The 22,288-nt window shown below is 39.1% G+C and overlaps 1 protein-coding gene across 2 annotated transcripts in view; it reads right to left on the reverse strand.

The window, feature by feature from the left end:
- bbs9 (Bardet-Biedl syndrome 9) overlaps positions 1-22,288 on the reverse strand; it is a 195,321-nt gene that overhangs the window by 18,597 nt on the left and 154,436 nt on the right. The window contains exon 22 of one of the 2 annotated variants that reach the window (XM_042425160.1): positions 1,294-1,319. The exons of the other annotated variant lie outside the window; for it this stretch is intronic. Within the exon in view, the coding sequence (XP_042281094.1) occupies positions 1,309-1,319 (11 nt within the window). The 3' untranslated portion in view covers positions 1,294-1,308. Of the gene's footprint in view, positions 1-1,293; positions 1,320-22,288 lie in introns of those variants that run through there. 2 annotated transcript variants of the gene reach the window in all.

A 22,288-nucleotide genomic window follows, 5' to 3' on the forward strand; every position in this document is an offset into this window, starting at 1 on the left:
GGGGGAAACCCTGCACACACACACACACACACACACACACACGCTCCAACCTCTGAAGCCAAGCAGCAAGACCCCCAAGGAGCTGAGGGACACCACAGTGTACACACACACACACACACACACACACACATACAGGTATACATTACAGCATGTACACAAAACCACCTAAGTACCTACAAATTAAACGCTACCGAGACGCTCACACACACACACTCAGGTGATAAATAAAATGCTCGGATTTTAAAAAGGTTTTCAAACACGCTGCCAACAAACAGCACTCATGCGGTCGTATGTTCGACATGGGAACATATGATTGGTTTAAAATCGTCAGAGCGCTGGTTGCTAGACGACGGAAAACAGAAATGAACGTTGGGATTCGAAAATTCATTCTTGACCTCGGAAAACAGCAGCTGACAAAATATTCTCACCACAAGGTCCGTTCACTGACTGCTCTGCAGTTTGTTGTTTCCAAGTACAAGAATGAACTTAGAAACAGCAACAAAAAAAAAAATGTATCTTAGAACATTTTACGGATCCATGACAACTGTCTGATGAAGATCATGCCATATGGCTGAAAGATCCAGAACAGATATAGCCCTGGTGATGAAATGATGTTGTAACAGGGCTGGGTTTTATTTGAATGGTTCTATATTAGGACTAATTTGATACTTGATATAACAAAACAAATATTAGAAATAGAAATATGTTTTTCCTACAAAAAAAATCCTTTAAAAAATGTAATAAAATAAGACAAAGTTGTCAAATGTTCACTGTAGCTTCAATAAAATACAACCTAACATCTGCAAAATGATGATTTAAATCAGGAATTATCTAAAAAAAAAAATACGTACGTTTCAGTGTGTACGAATAAAGATCAATAGCGATCCTCAACGCTGCCTTGTTCACTTTACAAGATAAATACTGAATGATTTCATCTTTTCTGGATGTTTGTCATGTTTAGAAATTAGAAAAGAAGCAACGTTTCTGTTCTTTCTCTACTCTTCTTGACCTTCAGTGTTTCCCTCCTCCTCTCCTTCTCCTTCTCACTGTTTACTCTCAATAAATTCAACATTACTCCCCTTTCTCTCTCTCTCTCCTTTTACACACTGCTCTTTCTCCTCTAACATTCCTCCCATTTTCTTCCCTTTTCCTTCTTCTCTAAGTGGACACCTGTTCATCTTCCCTCTAGGACCTGTAACAGCTCTGGCTCTGTCTTTGTGTCTGTTAGTTAGCTCCACTGCGGTCAGCCACCGTTCCTCCTCCTCCTCCTCCTCCTCTTCACCACCTCTGCCAAAGATACATTTCAACTCACCACATCTCTGGCGGAAAAGAAAAAAAGAGAGAGCGGGAGGAGAGGAAACTATGAAGGAATATTTCTGACCCCCCCCCCCCTCGGTAAAAACAAAAGGGACTTTATATTTCATACCTTCCTCCATCCATCTATTCCAAAAACCCAGAAACACTGACCTCCTACTCTGATTGGATCCTTTCTCTGTCTCTGTCTCTGTCTCTGTCATACTATCAGATCACCGTGACCTCTGACCTCTGGTGATTTGGCTGTTGAATTATTATGAGTCATTTGCTGCTTTTCTCTTCTTTTATATCATTGTTAACTTAATGTCTAATAAAAAATGAATAACAGATCAATCAATAATCAACATATCTGTTAGCTGCAGCTTCATTTAATTACTCTTAGCAGTGATTAGAATAAAAAACAATCCAATTTTAATCAAAAACATCATGTTTATACTAAAATTAGTGCCAGAATATTAACTTTTCAAACTATTAGACATATTATTCAGATCTGTGTTTCAACATTTTATTACATTTTTTAATTAAAATGTTCTGATTATATATTAATTTCTAAACAGCTGAATAAAAGACAATATTTCTTCCCTAATGAAGGACAAACTGACGGTGTACATAATGTAAGTGCACTGATCCCTCACACTCTGCGTGCGTGCGTGTGTGTGTGTGGTATAAGAGTTGCCAGGTTTATGTCGAACAGATTTACCCATCATTGGTTAACCACACACACACACACACACACACACGCATAGAAAAACACACTACATTTACTGCAAACACACTTTATTCCACTGAATTAACAGGCGGAAAAGTTGTTACTGGAAACACACATGGAGTTCTTTCACAAACATACCAACAAACCAAATTAATTCCACAAACAAACCTTCAAGTGATGCTCAATATAATTTCAACACTACTCAGTTACTTTAATGACATTTCAGCACACACACACACACACACACACACACACACACACACACATATAAACTGGAGGGGAAAAAATCCTTCTGACATTAATTTAACATTTTCATTTAACCACACAAACACAACACTGCTTTCATTCCATCCATCTTCATCCGTAAATAAAACCAACAATATTAAAGATCCAAACTATTTAAATAGAGAATAAAATCTCAGAGTTCAACCGTTAAGACTGAGAGGTTATATAACCCTCAGGAGACCGCTCGCTGCTCCTTCCCCGTTTCCGACCGCGAGTCGGGACAGTTTTAAAAAAACCGTAACTACAATCGTCCCCTGACTTTAACCCTCAACCTAACCAGACCTTAACCGCGGTGTTGTCACGTCATAAAAACATCATTATGTTTTAACACTGACAGATGATGTCATCCTGCTGCCGATAGCGACGCCGGATTAGAAAACGCTCCTATGTGTCGTCCTGATTGTAAGATTCCTGTAGCAGCGCTGCCTTGTAACACTGTGATGGCGTTCCCGTCGCCATGGAGACAGGGTGTGTGGCAGGCCACATACACAGTTACACATATACACACACACACACACACACACACACACAGGTAGTAAACATCCTCTACTGTATAATCACACAGTGACTTTACTCCCTCTCTTTACTTTCATGCTTCACTCTCTCTCCTTCCTATTTCTCTCTCTCTCTCTCTCTCTCTCTCTCCTGCTATCTTGCTCTCTCGCCCGCACCAGTAAACTCTCAGTTGTACGTAAATTGTCGCTGCAGTCCTGTAATCACAACACGGCCACTCGCTGTGAGTCTGAGCCAGGCTGTAAACACGAGCAGGGAACAGAAACGTACTAAAATATAGTATCACTGCTGGTGAAAACACTGAAGTTAATCAGTTTTAAATTCTACATCAGCATCATCGAGCTTCAAGAGATGAAGGTCACTCTGGAATATATTCCCGAGACCTTCGTGTCACCAGATAGTAGAGTTAAAAATAGGTAGATTTTATTGTACGCTGACAAATGACTTGGAGATGAGACGATGAGGAAAAAGTAAAGTTGGAAGAGTTGCTGTGGTCAGTGTGGTCAGACAAACAGACACCAACACTGGACGGAGAGAGAGAGAGAGAGAGACAGAGAGACAGAGAGAGAGAGAGAGAGTCCAAAACTGAAAACATTCTCTTCTTAAGAGACATTAGATATGTTTCCATCCGTCTGCTTTTATGCACATTTGGCATTTATGTATTTATATTTTGCATAGCTTCAGGGTTAACACATGACCATGAGCCACAACGTCCCCACTTTGAGTCTCAGTTTTTGGCTCCGGCAATATAATTATGAATGAATGAGGTGGAAAAATTGGCATGTTGAGAAAAAAAGACGATGCTGTAACAGATTCTTCAAATACACTTTGACACAGTTGTGTATGTTTCTTCTTCTTCTGCTATAGATGAAGCTTTGTGTCGCCACCAGAAAGCCCCGAAAACAAAGAAGCAGAGGAGAGAAATTTAATCATCGAAGCAAAAATAGTGAATACTGTTTTAGGCAGGAAGCATCACTGAAGAGTGGTGACATATCAGAGTAACTGGTGCTCCATTAATGATGTGATATCATCATGTGTTTATGGATAGACTCAGATAAAGGTAACAAGTAGCTCATCTGACACCAACGTCTACTTTAAAGAGGAACTAAGCAGGGAAACAGAGAGGAAATGAGAAAGTGACGGAGGAAAAGACTGAGATTTAAAAATACAAAGGATGAGAGAGAGAAGGTCAAACTTTGGCAAATCCTTCAAATTTCCTGTTACCACAGGTGCGACTCTGGGAGGACTCACAGTGTGTTTGTATGTGTTTGAATGATTCAGCAAAATATCCTCATCATCAACACATTACGCCGCTGCATGCCTCCATCCATAAGAAGCAGCACAGGAAGATACAACACTGAATTATTAACAAACAAAAACTCATTTCAGTTTCATCTATAAGCAGTTTTGCTTTGTGATTGTGCACCTGCAGATCCATAAACTCCATAAATATGGTTTTCATTCTTTTTGACTTGTGACCACCTCACATATGAAGTCAAACTACTCAGTTAAAGGGATGAAAGTAAAAGAAGTGCAGAAAATTTACACACAGAACCCAAAACTAGAGTCGTCATCAATCTAATTTAATAGTTTTGGTTTGACTGCAGATTCATTCAAGAAAGAAACGTAGACAGAAACAAAAGAAAAGCATCTTCCTTTCTCTCTAAAGTTACAGAATACATCCACAAACATGGAAACAGTTTAATATATAAATGATACAACATACATGTGTTTAACAGGAAGCTCTACAATAACTACACCTGCACACACACACACACACACACACACACACACACGTAGACAAATGATTAATCTGACCACTCCTGTTCTTGGCAGTGTGTTTCCGACAGTAAATCCAGCCTCTGGTGGCAGTCTGCATTCCACACACACACACACACACACACACACACACACACACACACACACACACACACACACACACACACACACACACACACACACACGATGTACAAACAAACCAACCTTAATGAATACGACTCACACGGTCACATCCACGCATGCATACACCTGCAGAGAGACATACACGTGCACCAAAGTATGCATCTACGGATACAAGTGCAAACACACACACGCCTCACAGACTCACACTCACACAGACACACTAACTGTTAAATTAAAAACAAAACTGTACAGGCTTGTTGCAGTGCCGGGTTGTAAATTTTGTAGTAAGTAGAGCTGCAGCTAATGTTTATTATCAATTAAATTTATGTTGATTAAGTGACTAATTGTTGCAGCTGTAATGTGAAGTTACTACAAAAACAACACATTACTGCAAGATAGATGGTTGTAATAGTTGATTTTGAGCTCAATAAAGCTAAATAACTCATTTAAGCTAAAAGTGTAAAAGTTCCATTAAAGGGATGATGGTGGTGATATTCTATATTTATATTATTCTCAACAAATCCCATGAAATTACAGAAACAAATAATGAACTGACGTGTGTTTATCCACAGCCTGATATATCTTATTCCTCTCTGCCGTAGACCTCCCATGTTGTCCAAAACTATTAAAAACAATGAGCCACTCCGCTGTAATACTCACTAGAACATCAAACATAGATTAATCCGCCGCTGAAAATAGTCCCCAACAGATGTCCTTCTGTTTGGGAAACATTTGCTTAAAACTACATTGACCAGCTGTTTTATGGTATTAATGAACCTTTTCCAACAAGTACAACTACATGTGTGAGCTGTTTTTAAAGGAACCAACATGTTTGGGGTTGAGAGACACATACGGGGTAGGAATGATGCGTCGGTTGTTTACAGTAAGAAAAATATAGAATAATATCATCTTTAATCCAGTTAGATAAACTTCAGATGTACATCTATGCGAAGCTTGGACTCACACTGTTGAATATACACACCTGCGTTACACGTGATACTTTAAATACTTCACAGTTTATATGTTTTTTGTAGTAAATTCGCTCTGATCTTCCATTTCTCCGCCAGTGTGAGTGTCCATGTATTTACATTACATGTTTCTGATTTGTTATACAGAACTAGAGCACGTTGCCAGGATGGGTATAGACTGTGTGTGTTTAGTTATGTGTGTGTGTTTGTGTGTGTGTTGTGGTCGGTGTAGTCTAATTGTAGAGGGAAGTGTCTGGCAGTCAGCCTGTCTTCTTTGTGGCTGAGGATAGTCATCATCATCATCATCATCATCTACAGAGTGGTGCATCCTATCATTTCACAACATCGCACATATGTACAAACATACACACACAGCCAAAAATACACACACAGACACACACACACTGTACAACACACTCACGGTTGTGTAGAAAACAGCCAAAACGCCGTGTGTGATCGTGAGCTCATTGTTTGCACTGTTTGGATTTGACTAATTTATCTTACCTTGGCTAATCTAATCAAGTGAGGAACAGACCAAAATACACACAGTCTTCACACACACACACACACACACACACACAGGGTCCTAAATTTATAGCTTGCGATAAGGTTAGAAGCTAAACAGGAAACAGGAAGTGTGTGAAATTGTCGGGAAGAAAAAATCTCAACAAACAGCGAGTGTCCACTTGACCTTGGCCGCCACTCAGTGTGGCTGAACATGAACTGAAGAATCATGTTGAGGAATTTGATAATATATACATATATATATATATAAAACTGTTGTATATGTAAAAGTATACGGAGCCTTGACATCTAGCTGTAATTTACAGCAGCTTTAATTCTAGCCTGTTGACATCTAACTATATATCAGGAGAGCGGTGAGTGATTTGGAAATCTGTCTGTACATAATTCCACAGTTTTAAGGGATAAGAATAAAAAAAAAAAGTGCTGAATATGTGAATTACATAACATGTTGAGACATAAAGATAGAGTTTCATGAGCAGCAAGAGGCTACTTTTCAATCTGAATGTGTGATTGAGAGAAAGCTGCTGTATCTCTGTAGGATATAGATAAAGCTGAGCTGGATTAAACGAGATTTTAACGCCAAATTGGTCACCGCTGACGGGGCAGAATATCTGTCAGACTGGTTGTAGTTTTCATGTGCAGGTTGAGTTCATGACGCCTGATTCAGTGTTGGCCGGCTGTGGTTCAGGTTCGATTCCCGGCTCCTCCAGTCCATATGTCGATGTGTCCTTGGCCAAGATACTTTACCCTTCCTCTGATGGGCAGGTTGGGACCTTGCATGGTAGCTCCTGTACCCATTCAGCGTATGAATGTGTGTGAATGGGTGAATGTGATTGGTAGAAGACTAGAGAGGCGCCATACAAGTACAGTCCATTTACCTGAACCATCACCAATCTGCCTCTTGGACGATCAGTTAGGTTTCAGGTCAGAAAGTTTGGGCTTCATCTTGCAGTTTGAGTAGGTCTTCGATTTGATTTCCCCACATGACTGCTGCCAAAAGACTCAACTATAGTGTGACGGCCCTTAGGTTAATCTTGCCTTGGGCTGCAGCGGAGATTCAATTAATGCAACTGGGTGCACCTGGCTAGTCCATCCAGAAGGCATCCTTACTCTCTCTGACTTCCACATGTTTCTTTTGTTTGGTTTTTGTTGCATTTCTCTTTGGTTTACACCCTAAAACACTAAATATTGACACATCCAAACACCAACACTACTACTCTACTGATTAGATTACTACTTTGTTGTAATTTCTTTTAAAAAAATAAATATAATTGATTGATTTTTGCTTGATTTTCTCCTGTTTTTGTCATGGCCTAAGAGCCGGGTCGTAACAATAGTGAGACTGTTTTAATATTATCACCGCTGGTACATCCTGTGGTTAAAATTGTAGTCTTGACTGAGACTGATATGATTATAAAATTGAAATTAGTTGCAGAACTTTTTCTTCTTGCTTTCCGTTCATAGTAGAATTGCACAAGGTAATGCTGCCTTTGTCTCTTTTTGTCAACATTGTTGAGGACACAGTCGTCTTGTTTGAATAAACTGAGCTGTTACATCGATTCGTATATTTTAAGCATAAAAGTCGCAGGTTGTGGTCGAGCAGAAAAGACGATTAGACAATTAGAAGATTATTTTTGTACATAGCAATGATTGTTGTGGTTTAAACAGCTTTTGCTTGTGTTTAAGTTCTCAACCTTACAGCCATAAAGGAGCCATAAAGAGTTCATTCAGAGTTCCTTCAGGGACCCTGTGGTGATATTTTCACTGATGTAAAGGAGGGGAAAAAAAAAAAGAGGACGAGGGAGGCGTTAAAGTCAGCGTTGACACAACAGATAACACAGTCTCATAACACAGCTAATCACACACACACTCCTCTCAACTCAGCGCTGGAGAGAGTGTGTGTGTGTGTGTGTGTGTGTGTGTGTGTGTCGACAGCAGAAAAGTCCGTAGTCATGTCCACACGTGTGGAGAGATTCTGAGTTATGGCTGCGTGTGAATGTGTGAGAGAATACTGCTGTCTTTGTGTGTGTGTGTGTGTGTGTGTGTGTGTGTGTGTACAGGATAAGAATTATGATGGCATGTGTGTGTGTGAGTGTTTGTCCGTGTGAGAACTCAAAGAAAACAAGCAGTGTCTGAACAGTGGTAAAAATGAAGTGTGTGTGTGTGTGTGTGTGTGTGTGTGTGTGTGTGTGTTGTAGCCGTGAAGACGAATGAAGGTTGTGACACTTTTCTAAAGCAAACAGCTCCGTGTTTGTTCTCTCTCTATCAATTCAGCAGCCTGCCACCAGCTCAGCGTGTGTTTGAGTAAAATTAGAGCGGATACAGTGATTCTGTGTGTAACGTTTTTATGAGGACGCAGAAATGTGTCATTTTTAGGGATGAAAGAATAATTATTTGGTGATGTTGATTTGAGCTAAAAATGTCTTTTCATTACAGCTGGCTGGTTAATCTGTAGATCATTTTCTTGATTAATCAATGAATTTTTTGATCTATAAAATGTGTTAAATGATCATTAAAAGTTTGAAGAGCTCCAAAGATATTTAGTTTATAAAGCTGGAACCAGAGAATGTTTCATATTTTAGCTTTTGGTTTAGAAAGGACAACTAATCAATTATAAAAATTGTAGCCAAGTAATTTCTTTGGCAGTCAACTAATCAATTAATTGATTGATCATTTCAGCTTTAATTGACTCCGATGTAACGTTCCAGTTCAGTAGAAGAAACATAATGGTGGTAATTCAACACACACACGTCTCAGTACCAACAACAAAAAGGTTTTTCTTCTAATATCACAACTTTGCTAAATAAAAAACAAACTTTTCAACAAAAACCTTTAGTGTTTCATTTTGTTTTAGCACAAACTTTGTACAAATGCAACAAAAATCTTAAAAGAATCAGATGATATCTGATCAGAGAGAAAACAATCTGACTGTGCCATCTGTTATGCCAAATTTAGTTACTTAGTTTTTAACAATTAATGTTGTTATTTACTCATATAAAATATGAGCAGAATTGGTTTATGTCATCGCTGAGTGTGTTTGGTTTACTGCACATAAAGACAAATCTATGCGCAGCCTCTCCCATCAGTGACTCTCTGTCCTCCAATTAACAAAAGCACACTGGGACTCATTGACTGTGTGTGTGTGTGTGTGTGTGTGTGTGTGTGCAGGGGGGATGGAAGACAGGTGCTGTTTTTATGCTTTTTGTTAAACGCTCCTCTCTCTCTCTCTCTGTCTTTCAGACGCACCGTGCCGTCACTTCAGCTCACCAGAAAGTAAGAAGAAATAAAAAACAAGAAAAATAAACACTTTCAATCTAATTCTGTTCTTTCACAGTCAACTGCTGATTAACAGAAATCCTACAAAGAAAGAAAATCAAGACTAAAGACTAAAACCTGATAAACGCTGGTCTTGTCACACATAAAGCCTTTGGTATAGAGGTACTGAACACAGGTTCAACGTGTGTTTTACCACTAAAATGACTGTTCACAGTTCATAATGCAAACATCTGATTAATAAACCAATAATTCTGTTACCTAAACAGGGTTGTAGTAATTTAGCTTCCACACTGGTAACTAAACATGTTGGACGATGAAAGAATCTTGTAAGATTTTACAGATTTTCTTTTCTATTCTCAGGCATATTATTAAAAATCATAAAAACTAACAATAATATGAAACTCGACAGTCTAGTCAGGCCAACTACATGAGTGACAAAGATCATCACCTACATTTGGCAGAAAATAAACTCTTAATGTAAAAAAAAAAAAGGAAGAAATCTTGTGAATTAGTACACAATCCCTTCTAGAGCTGGTACAAGGCTGCAGATAACAGCAAATATGTTTGTTTTCAAGGTTGTTGCTTCAGTGTGAGATGATGATGTTTGTATATGCTGATAAAGGAAACTGTACTCGAACCACTACTACATACACTATCAGTGTTGTATCAGTGTTGCGTGTTTGGAAACACATCAGGCGTCTGACTCGGTGGTCTCCTCTAACATATCACACAATTATAAACATTAAAAACAGGAATGTAGGAACTTTTTTAATATAATATCCACATGGTCTCTCTTAACTCCTGATGTCTCTGATAGGGCTCTGATGAAGTGAATATTAGTTCAAATAAACAGTAATAGATACATTTATCCTTCCCATCATGCCTCTGCTCTGCACTTAAACAACTATCAGAAGAATAAAATGTAGAAATACTGAGGCTGAAACCATCAAACATGCTGTGTGTGTATGTGTGTGTGTGTGTGTGTGTGTGTGTGTGTGTGTGTGTGTGTGTGTGTGTGTTCGGTGTGGAATACATGAATCTAGATGAAATATCACACGTATATACATTAACATATGTACACACGCACACAGATATGTGAATGTGGTGTAAAGAGAGCCGTGTATTTATACTGCCATCACACTCACAGATGGAGATGGATAAGTTGTGAAGACTGAGGTGGCTTTGAAGCCTCCGAACCCGCTCCACACTCTGCCCCGGTTAGTGTGTACAGCCGTTTATATTATTAGTTTATATATATATATGTGTGATTTCATCTTTCTGGCTCCCTTCCTCTCTCTCTCTACAAAGAATACAAGAATGGAAGCACATATGTCTAAAGCTTGTTGTTTTTTCAGATTTTCATCAATAAATACACAGATTTTTAATAAAAGAGTAGATTGATTTAAACAGGTTTCATTTGGATTTGTTGGGTTTCCTGATGGAAGAACACAACTGACCACATACTGACCACAGTTTAAGCAAACACGGTCACCTTGTGCGAACAAACCAAAGAAAATGCTTCCAGTGATAGAAAGTTAAGTTAAAAACTTTAAATGAATGAAGTACATATTGTTTAATAATTGCAAATAGTGTTTTTAAAGTTTGAATTTCATTATTTTCAAAAATACTGAAGATAAATACTGATAAATTCCTGGATTTGAATAAAAACTGAAAATAATCAGACCTTCATATCGCTTTTATAATGCAAACATAAGAGCCAAGCTTGTACAACAGTTTGAGGCTGAACCATAGACTGTATATAGAGCTGAACGTAGCCAGGTGTGATGTAACCTGTTGGTTTGCAATGGAGCTGGAGGTTATGGTCGACACCATCTTTTCTGTTTGGACCGCGGACCTTACAAATAATGCAAGATGTTGCCTTTCACGCCCTGGAAATACACCCTGCTACCTCGGACCCAAGCTAATGCTAGCTTATTGGGAACACTAAGCGCTGCACAACAGGGCTATGGTTAGTTACGTTAGCTAAATTGTGCTAACAGGGCAGGTATCATAATTAAGCGACATTAAACTTAGTGAAATAGTCCCGGAGCCAACTGTTAATCACAGCTGTCAATCAACGCCCACACAGCAGACATCAAAGCTACTATAAGTCTTCAAATCTTATTAACAGAGCAATATTTATACAGGAAGTCCTGGCTCCAAATGGAAAAGATGGCACTGACCATAAGCTGCAACTCTGGGCTTCAAACTGGCTCCAACGCAAACCAACAGGTGACGTCACACCTCGGTACGTCCAGCTTTATATACAGGCTATAACACTATGATTTATTATATCACAGAATCTACTGTCTGCTCATATGAAAAGATACTGTATATGCTTCCTCATCCTCATTTTTTAACAAGCTGATATTATTTCTCGCTTTGCTTTTTTGACAAACTGCATTTTAATATCAACTTGTTATCTTTTGAAGCAGGTTATATGATTAACACTGCACACCTGTACAGTCTCACAGGCTTCTCAAGGCCATGAAATGAACATCTTATCAACTGTAACGTGATCAAAGACACTGAAATATATGTGTGTTTTCACCCTTGTTCAGTCATAAAACACTAGAGGATATTAATAAAGGGGGCCAGCTGTCACTGCTTTTCTAAATTAATCTGTACGTGCAGGCTGAAAAGAATCTTTCCAGGCTTCTTCTTCTTCTACTGCAACTACAAACACAAAACAGCCAACATCTTCAGTTATAGCTCTGTGTTTCTAGCCTGCTCTGTCCATGTTTACACGTTATCTACATGAAGCCAGCTCTCGCCTGCATTTCCACGATGGAGTCAGACTCATTAATGAGAACAACTGTAAAGTGATGTGTTCAATCTGTAATCTGATTCTTCTTTTGGTAAAAAAAAAAAAACATTATCAACTGTCCAAACATGAACAATACAGCCACAGGCGTTTACACTACACGCTAATACATAACACATCATATCAACACAGCACCGAGGCATGATTAGGGTGCTGATTAGGACTAAATAAGCTGCATTTGATTTTGTGATTAATTAAAAACTTTTTTTTTTTGCATTTTAAAATGTATCATACAAGCTTTCTGCTCTAGTTGTTTTACCAAACACTCCCACTGCCCGTCTCTCTCTCTCTCTCAGCCCGTCTGTCTCTCACCACTGACTCTAAATGGTCCATTCATGGATGTGATGGATGGCCACCAGTATGTGTGTGTGTGTGTGTGTGTGTGTGGGTGTATGAGATATGGTTAAATATATGAATATGTGTGTGTGTGTCTAAGTGTGCGACAAAGTGAAACAGATGAACACACACTCTCTCAGGTCTCAGTGGGTTGTGTGTATGAGAGCTCAGGAAGTCTTCACCACCCTTGTTTAATGACACCATTTATCTCTGACCCCGGTGTGTGTTTGTGTGCGTGTGTGTGTGTGTGTGTGTGTGTGTGTGTGTGTGTGTGTGTGTGTGTGTGTGTGTGCGCGCGCGAATAGCTACTTAAACAGACCTTTGTACTGAGTAGAATAGGAAAGGTGGCATTTAAACGAGGGATGAATCTATGAATGAGCCTATAAAAGGAGTGTGAGAAGAAAAGGGGGAGACAGAAAGGGTCAAGTAGACCCCAAACAACTTGAAGTCCAGGTGCTCAGTAGACGATGAGACGGCCGGTTGGTTCGTCCCAGACGGGTTTTCGGGATTTGCACGTCGGCGGGGTCGTTAATGAGCCTCGTCCACGCCACCGACCTCTTCTAGGAAGTCCCAATGACACGACACTTTCAAACATGTTTTCGTTCACTATGTTGTATAGTAGGGATGTGCAGAGATCTCAGTATTTGTATTTGTATCTGTATTTGTATTAGAATAAAAGTGGAGAGAGGCTTAAAAATCCTGTTTTTGTTTTTATGACACTTTTAATTTTAGAAAATTAAAGTGTTACAATAAGTGTTCATGAATAAACTACCTTATGAAGAAGGTCCCCACATCGGGTTTTCAACTGGAGTCTCCCAGATCATAGATGACAGACCTCTACCTATTTATACATCCATAACACAGAGACAGCACACTGTGTAACATGTAGGGAGGAACTTCAAAGGCAATTACTGCTTTGCACTTTTCATTTATTGCCTATTTTTTTACAACCTAACTTTGTGGAAAGGAGAAGTGGAACAACAGGTTATGGAGAGCTTGTGTCAGTAGCTCAGCTTTATCTCTGGGGAACAAATACAACAAATATTCTTTTAAATATTTGTATGAAACAAATATTCGTATAAAACCTACTATTTGTGCTTTGCCGAACCCCTATTGTATAGTCACAGGTTATTATTTATCATCTTGATCGGCTGCCAAACTTCAAGAGGGCGGCCTTAATTCAATATGAGCCTATCAGAGGGCAGATGCAGGGAGAGAGAGTAGAGGTAGGAATGTGTTCAGTCTGAGAGAGACTGTAATCAATGACATCCCACAAACAATTAGTTGATTAACAGAAAAATAATTGATAATGGAGTAATCGTTTAAGTAATTTTTAAGCAAAAATGTTAAATATTTGATGGTTCCAGGTTCTCAAATGTACTCAAATGTAAGAATTTGCTGTATTTCTGGTTTTTTTAATAATATATTGAAAATACGATAAAAGAAGACATTTCCAGATGTTACACTGGGCTGTAGGACATTGTGATGTGCATTTTTCAGTGTTTTCTGATGTTTTATAGACCAAATGATTAATGGAGAAAATAACCAGCAGATTCATCGATAAAATGCAAGTCAAAATCGTTAGTTGCAGCCCTACATTCATCCCAGAAGTCTTTTGGTTTAGTTTCTGTCTGTGTGTGTTAAATGAAACCAAAGCCAACAGAAAGCAAGTTCAGCTCACAGAGGTTCTGCAGCTTTTTCTCTTGCATTCGTTAATGTTGATGCTCGTTAGCAGCTGGTACATCTGGAGGTCTCGGTGGTAATTAATCCTCAAGAACTAACAACAAATTACTTTAACCGCGTGTGCAGCGACACTTAACAGTTAAACATGCCGAGCTGTCTGGATGATAACAAGATGGAAATTAGTTTTAGAAATGAAACCATCTCTTGTGGACACATGGACACAAGTCGTCTGTTTGGTGAAAACTAACTTCTGTAATCATTTGTTTTAAAGATGACAGACTACAACATGTTATATTGCACATATTATAGATCGCTCTGTAACACGACGTCACTTGTTTAGCAGCTGTTCAAAAAGCTACACAGCGAACACACTTACTTTTAAAAGTGTAGCTCAATCAACATCACACATAGATCCGTACATGTTCTGATCATGTAAGGTAGTGAACTGAGGCTGTGAGACAGACAGGTAGAGAGACAGAGAGGTCTCCAGGTAGAGGAGGTGGTCATGGGAGAGAGACTGTGCTTACAGAGAAGAGGAACTCATCCTGGCAGTCTTTATGGAGCTCTCTCTCTCTCTCACACACACACACACACACACACACACAAACTTACACTACATTACACTGAGGGGAAGAGGTTACGTTCCCTGTGGTCACATCCCCAGTCAGAGGAAGAGAAGAGTTTCCTCTAAAACACCAAACCTGTGTGTGTAAATGGTTTCAGGCTCCTAATATTTATTTAACCCCTCTAAGATATTAAAAGTTTAAATAGTCTGGTTATAGTTTGGCTTACGGCACAAAAAAACATGTAAAAAAAAAACACAACACCACATTTGGTCTACATATGCGGCACATTGGTCCAATATGTGGCTAAATTAAAGCAGTGATTTCTGCCTCCCAAGGATTTGTTGAAAGCTCTTTTTTTTATCATGTCTTTGTTATTAAATTAGAAAAAGTGCAACGTTTAAAGCCCAAAGTGTTTCGACTTGTTATGATCCTTCCCTACCTTACCAGGAACTTTTCCCTTATGTAATACCATTCTTTAAAAGGGAGCATCCTGTTGCACGAGTCCTTGGGAGGTACAAACTGTTTTTTTGGACTCAGTACCTGGACAAGAAGAAAAATGAGTGTGTGTTTTTGCACACTGCAGACAAATAAATCAAGCGCACATGTGCAGAAAATTTATGCACATGTGCGGTAAAACAGATGTACTGTATATACGGTGAGGAAACGGTACATGTGCAACTAAATACAGGAGCAATTTCTGCATCGAAGCCGCTGCAAAAAAAATGATACTAATACGCTGCAGAGGTCATTTAAAAATGATCACGAGTCACAGATCGGATGCCGGGAAGATATTTAGCATAAACACGTTAGCATCCAGATCGCTCACCGTACTGTCAGCGTTAGTGAGGATGGAAACGCGTCCTCTGCTACGATTGTGTAGTTTGTCATCTACAATATATTTCACACAGAAGTGAAAGAGAGAGAGAGAGAGAGAGAGAGAGGAAAAAGAGGGAGACTGAAGGAGACAGACGGGGAGAGGAAGTGTGTACATTCCAGGCTAATCCTGATAGGACATACCCATTGGTTGCCAGCCAGAACACAACTACATACCATGGTGCTGTAGCAAAAAAACACACTCACTCACTCACACATGCACGGTTTGGCAGCGCTGATTATTTATGAGCTGGTGGTTTAGTATTGTTTGTTAAGGGCTTGTGTGAAAGGATATTGGTACCTAAAAATGTGTGTGTGTGTTTGAAATTGTACACATGAGTTGGTGAAAAAGGACAATGAGAATTATTTCAAGAATGAAAGAGAGGGAATAAAAAAATCCACTGATGTGTGTGTGTGTGTGTGTGTGTGTGTGTGTGTGTGTGTGTGTGTGTGTGTGTGTGTGTGTGTGTGTGTGTGTGTGTGTGTTGTGGTGCTGGCTAAACACACACAGTGTATATTTGCTCTGGCACAATGGGAACAAAGACGGCAGTGTGTCCTGGAAAGAGAGAGAGAGAGAGAGAGAGTGGGAAAGAGACATACAAAGCATATAACTTATTTATCTAACATAGAACAGTTTTATCCCACGTGCCATAAATCTGTTGAACTATAACAGACTCTCTCCGCCCTGTGTGCCCACACACACACACACACACACACACACACAGACACTCTCAGTAATGTGTTAGGTATTGTGTTTAACGTGGCTGTTTTTAGTGTTTTTCCTGTCAGGAACAATAAAGTGTTAAAGGTCAGACTTTTACTGAGGCACCAAAAGTCAACAGGACAAAAGTTCTGTCATCCTATCAGATTACATTGTGTATGTTTGAAAACGGACATTAATATGAGCAGTTTTGACGTGTTTGACATGATATGTATGCATCAAAATAATTCAAATGTGCAAAATTCTTTAATACTTTAAAAAATGCACAAATTCAGATAATTCAATGTATATCTTCCTGTTTTATTCTGATGAAATCTGACATTTAATTTATATATATTTTACTACTCCTTATATATAAGTCATTGTTTACATATAATATATATATAACATAATGTCTGAGCTCTACTAGGTAGAGATGACAATATATTTCATAACATGAATCAGTGGGAGGAAACAGTAACATTGTAGGTACATTATGGACTTTATGTACTATGTAAAGTTAATATAAAAACATCCAAATTATTTATAGTACTATATGATGACCTGTTTAAAGGCAGTAGATATTAAACCTTCAACTGCAAACACACACACACACACACACACACACACACACAGGAGGACGAGGAGGAGATATGGTCCATTTATCGCAGGCTTTCTACCTGCAGAGCTAACTCTAGCATTACATCTACATGGTGCTTGAGAAGAGAAACATAGTGTGTGTGTGTGTGTGTGTGTGTGTGTGTGTGTGTGTGTTTTCTCACTCTCTTTTTACTCCTCTTAGTTTGATTTCCTCCCTCCCAGTCGACCAGGACTTTATATTCATTTTTTATGTGCTATTACACGTATAAATGGTTGAGTGATTTTTTTCTGTCTGTGCGACGTAGCGGGTTAGCCTTCTAGTACTTCTAACTTTGCCAAATACATTTTAGTAGATAGTAGACACTGCAGACCAGGGTTCACGTCCTGCCTCTCATATCTTATTAGGTTTAGGCGACTAAAACACTCATACATACACTGAAACACAGTCATAGAGGTCATGGTATATCAAGAAGAGGGTGAGTGAAGAGAAACTGGACTTGTTTTTGAGTTTTTCAGTATTTAATCAAGACCTCAATCCTTCCCCCAACCTTTACAGAGTGCTTTGAGTTGCCTCCACATAACCATAAAAAAGTTAATCACACTTTTGTTGCTGTGATAAACATGTTGATAGTAAATGCAGTGAACAGTCTACAGATACAGTTACTTAAAATCTTGTTATTTTGATATTAAATGTAATCTGGGTGTTGTTATGTTTCCTACAAAATGAGTTTGCTGACTGCTGATCAACTGTTTATGAACTTCATATGTTTGAGGCAGGGTTGTGGTTGGTGTACAGACAGTCTGGTTGTTTATGGGACCCTGGTTTAACCTCTCAGGCCTGCAGCGTCCTTGTGCACTTGACACTGAATCCCCTTCACTATAGAGTTGTGTTTTATTATGATATATAGCAATATTACATCAGCGGTTTTCTGAGTTTGGCCATTCAAAACATACTAATTTAGTATTTCTTTATCCAAAACACAGATTCACAGTGGAGACTCATTTGGTTTCACTATTAAGGTCCAGTTTTCAGTGGCGTGGACCTTTTACTGTATAACAAGCTAATTATACCAAATTATATTATCAATAAAATAACTGTTGTTTTATGTAGCTGGGTAAAAAAGATATTTTCATTCATGTAGATGAATCAGATATATGAACGCAGTAATAAAACCATCTAGTCATAACAAATGACCTCCTGAAATATGTGTATTTTGAGAAATGTATTGTAGTATGGAAGGACTGTGACTGGACGTTAAGAGACAAAACCAGAAATTCAACATACAAAAAAGGGGTCCTGGTGTGACCTTTGACCTCTGGTGATACAAACTGAGTGTTTTCACACCCTAAATCCAGAAAACATAGTGTGTTTCCACATGAAGAGAAGGATCATGATGTTATAAACACAGCTGAGTTTCTGTGAGTTCTGTGTCTGTTTAGTCAGTTGCGTCAGTAACACCGGTGAGATGCAGCGAAGCCGAACCGATGCTGCGTGAAGTGAATTATGAGAAAATGACCTCAGACACTTTCCACACCTCCTCTCTCTCTCTCCTCCCTCTCTCTCTCTCGTTTTATGTGGGGTGACATCACTGACTCGCCCTCTCTTATCAGCTCTCTTTGCTCCATCTGCCTTTCACACTTCACGTCTCTCACATTCATCTCTGCTTTTTCAACTCTGTGTGTGTGTGTGTGTGTGTGTGTGTGTGTGGTTATTTATGGTATCTGTGTGGGGAACAAGGGGAGGAGAGATTGATGGACAGAGAGAAAGAGAGAGAGAGAGAGGAACAGGAAAGGCCGGATGACCTCATCTTCTTGCAAAGACTTAAAGCCGTCCGCTGTCACCTACGATTGTGTTTCATAGTGAGTGTGTGTTCAAGCGGTGATTTGGGGCATTTTAATCTCATCAGTGTCTTGGCGGTGTGTGTGTGTGTGTGTGTGTGTGTGTCGGCAGGACACCTGGCTATCGGGGTGGGAACATCTTGATGTTTCCATAATCACACACACACACACACACACACACACAGAAGGATGAGCTCTGTGATTTGTGGGAACGAAGTATAAGAGACAGAAAGAAAGAAGCAGATGGAAGGAGAAAGAATAATACCTGCTGTCTTGTTAATTAAAAACTGACCGTGAAGTCTTATAAGGACAGATTATTACTAAACTTGTTTCCATGGATACTACACACACACACACACACACACTCAGATACACAAAATACTGCAGAGTTTAAAAGTCCAGTGACCGCTCTGTCCGCAGCGTTCGAGTATATGTTCATGAGATATTTGTGGCTACTAGAGGAGAAAACAGACAAATATTCAAATACAGAAGGTAATTAAAAGAAGAGAAAGAGACAGATGAGAGGAAAGAATGATAGAACAAAGGAAATCAAGAGAGGGAAAACAAAGGGAAGAGCAGACAGACTGCTGATAAATGGAGGAGTGGAAAGATTCAAAGAGAAGAAATGAGGGACAAATATGTGATGAGAGGATGAGAGAGGAGTAGACGGGGATGAAAAATTAAGGATAAAGTAAAAGGGGACGAGGTTAAATGGAGCAAAGAGAGAGGAGGAAAAAAGACAGGAAAGAAAAATAGTAGAAATAAGGAGAGTAAAACTGAGATGGCAATTAGAAAGTTGTAGCTGTTCAGTTAGATGTATATTCATAAAAGTGAGAGAAAGAAACTTAAATATATTACAAAAATGTATACGACCTCTAAAACATCATTGAACCACTCTTTCTTTAATGTAGTGGTGATTATCTCTTAATCGTCTTAAGAAAGAAAGAAAGAAAAAAAGAAAGGAGTGAAGTGAAAACAGATAAATGAAAAGAACTGTTTCAAAAAAAGTTGCTGCTGCTCTGGAGAGGGTTGGGTACCGAACTCGTTACTTTTAAAGCTGTTAAAGGTGAGATGAAATGCATTTAAACATAAAAATGTTTATTAACCATCAGTGTCAGAAAGGAACAAACAGCAGAGTTCCTCTCATATGGCAACTAACGATTATTTTCTCGATTAATCGATTATTTTGTTTATAAAATGTCAGAAAAAGTGAAAAATCCTCATGAAGGAGATGTATTCAAATTTATTTTGTCCAAAACCAAAAGACATTCAGTTGACTTTAATGTATAAAAATCAAAGAAAAGCATCAAATCTTCACATCTGAGAGGATGAAACCAGCAAATGTTTGGAATTTGTACTTTAAAAATGACTAAAACGATTAATGGATTATTAAAACAGATGCCGGTTTATGTTCTGTCGACAGACTAATGGTCTGCAGTCTGCAGTCTAGTCTGTTTACAGGATCACATCTTTAAAATGTTACTGTAATATTTCCCTTTATGAGCAGAGGACAGTCCGTGAGAATGTGTGTGTTAGTATAACCTCAGGTCCAGGTCTGGGTCCGGGTCCAGGTCCAGGCTACGGGCAGGATGACAGTGAGTTTTAGCGACATCTGCTCGTTAACAGCTACAGCGACGACGGTCTTATCACGAGCTCATCTTAACCAAACACACATGATGCTCTATAGCGCTACCATAGCAAACATAAACAACACACACACACACACACTCAGCGGGACCACCTGAGGAGGGTCATACATTTGCGTGTCTTGTTATATTGATCAGTGTCTCTGCTGCTCGAGGGAAAGCTGAACTGATTCTAAGAGGACTAACTGATCATAAATACAACATATGAATATATGTCGTTATTAATATAAGAATGAGTGAGTAGCTGCACACTGGAAACCCCTCTGTGGTCTTTATTACTGTTGACATTTTAAACAACAAAGTCTTTCTGCAGGCACTTTGAAACGTCACAGTTAATAAAAGCTGGAGGATAGTTTCCAGTGTTTATGTTCTTATTCTATTTTTTTTATAACAAATGCTTTTTGTCCCAGGTGTTATAGATTTGTATACTTTACTTTTTCTGCTTATTAAGTTTCACTCTCCGTGTCCCGTGATGATCTGCGAGAGGATTTCCTTCACTAAATAAGAAACATAGATTCTTTTTTTTTTTTTTTTTTTAGGGAGTGTTTTCAGGCATCAATTCAACAAATCTATTTGAGTCTGGTGACAGAAAAGCAGAACAACACACTGACTACACACATGGTTTCTTTCAGCAGGTTTTTTTTTTTTTTTTGGAGATGAAACAGCTCAAAGATTCAGAGAGCGGAGGCAGAGCAGAGTCCCCCGACGGTTCACAGGTTCAACGTCGGCATCGGAGGTTTTATGGAGACAAGGTCTGATGTCGATGCCAAGACGTAACCAAAGCAACATCCGCACACACGGCGACTGCAATGACATGCTTTTCATCCGCAGCTCGTAAACAACTCTCCTGCTTCTCTACGGATCATCTGATCCACGAGACCGAGGGGAGATCAAAGAGAGAGAGAGAGAGAGAGAGAGAGAGAGAGAGCAGGAGGGAGCGGACTCACTGCTGCTAGTCTGTTTCCAACAAGGCACAGACACACACACTCGCTATATGTAAACACAAAATCATTATCCGTATACACAAACAAACCCAAAATGATGTGATAACATACACGCTTTCACCCAAGTAAACAGAATTATGACACACACACACACCCAGAGCGCGATGAGTGAAAAAATCAGATGAGGGGGAAGTTTTTGAAATGTTTTTATTCATGAAAATAAATCAGAACCTCATTGAGTCTGTATAGACTATGAAGCATATCAGGCTATTTCTTGCAGCTTTAATTATAAAATTAAAGCTGCAAACAGCGATGATCGGGCCCTCGCAGCCTGCATTGAAATGTCATAGGGGGCGCTATGGAGCCAGTTTGCATCACTGACTGAATGTCGGTATGAAGACGTGTTCAGGCCGGGAGTCTTATGAAACATGTAAAGTCTGGTGTAGATTCCAGCATTTACACTAAAGTTATTGCTATTTCGTCCGTCATGGCCGAAACATCAAAACTCAACGCCACGCCACGGCCGCGTGCTTCAACGCTAGCTAAATCTTTTGATAACTTTTGATCATACGCTAGCGTAGACGACACGCGGTGATTCTGAAGTCGTTATGATGAATTCTGTAGGAGGAGTTCGTTAAAATACAAAGTATGCGAAATGGCCAAAAAAAGTTTGCAGGAATATTTTGACCCATTTTAAAGACATTTTAATTAATTCAAGTAGCTCCATATTTACACTCTCAGCCATGTGATGTCAAGTTCATAACTTGTCCTTTCCTCATGTGATC

The sequence above is a fragment of the Thunnus maccoyii genome, chromosome 10 (assembly GCF_910596095.1).
Source record: "Thunnus maccoyii chromosome 10, fThuMac1.1, whole genome shotgun sequence".
Lineage (NCBI taxonomy): Eukaryota > Metazoa > Chordata > Actinopteri > Scombriformes > Scombridae > Thunnus > Thunnus maccoyii.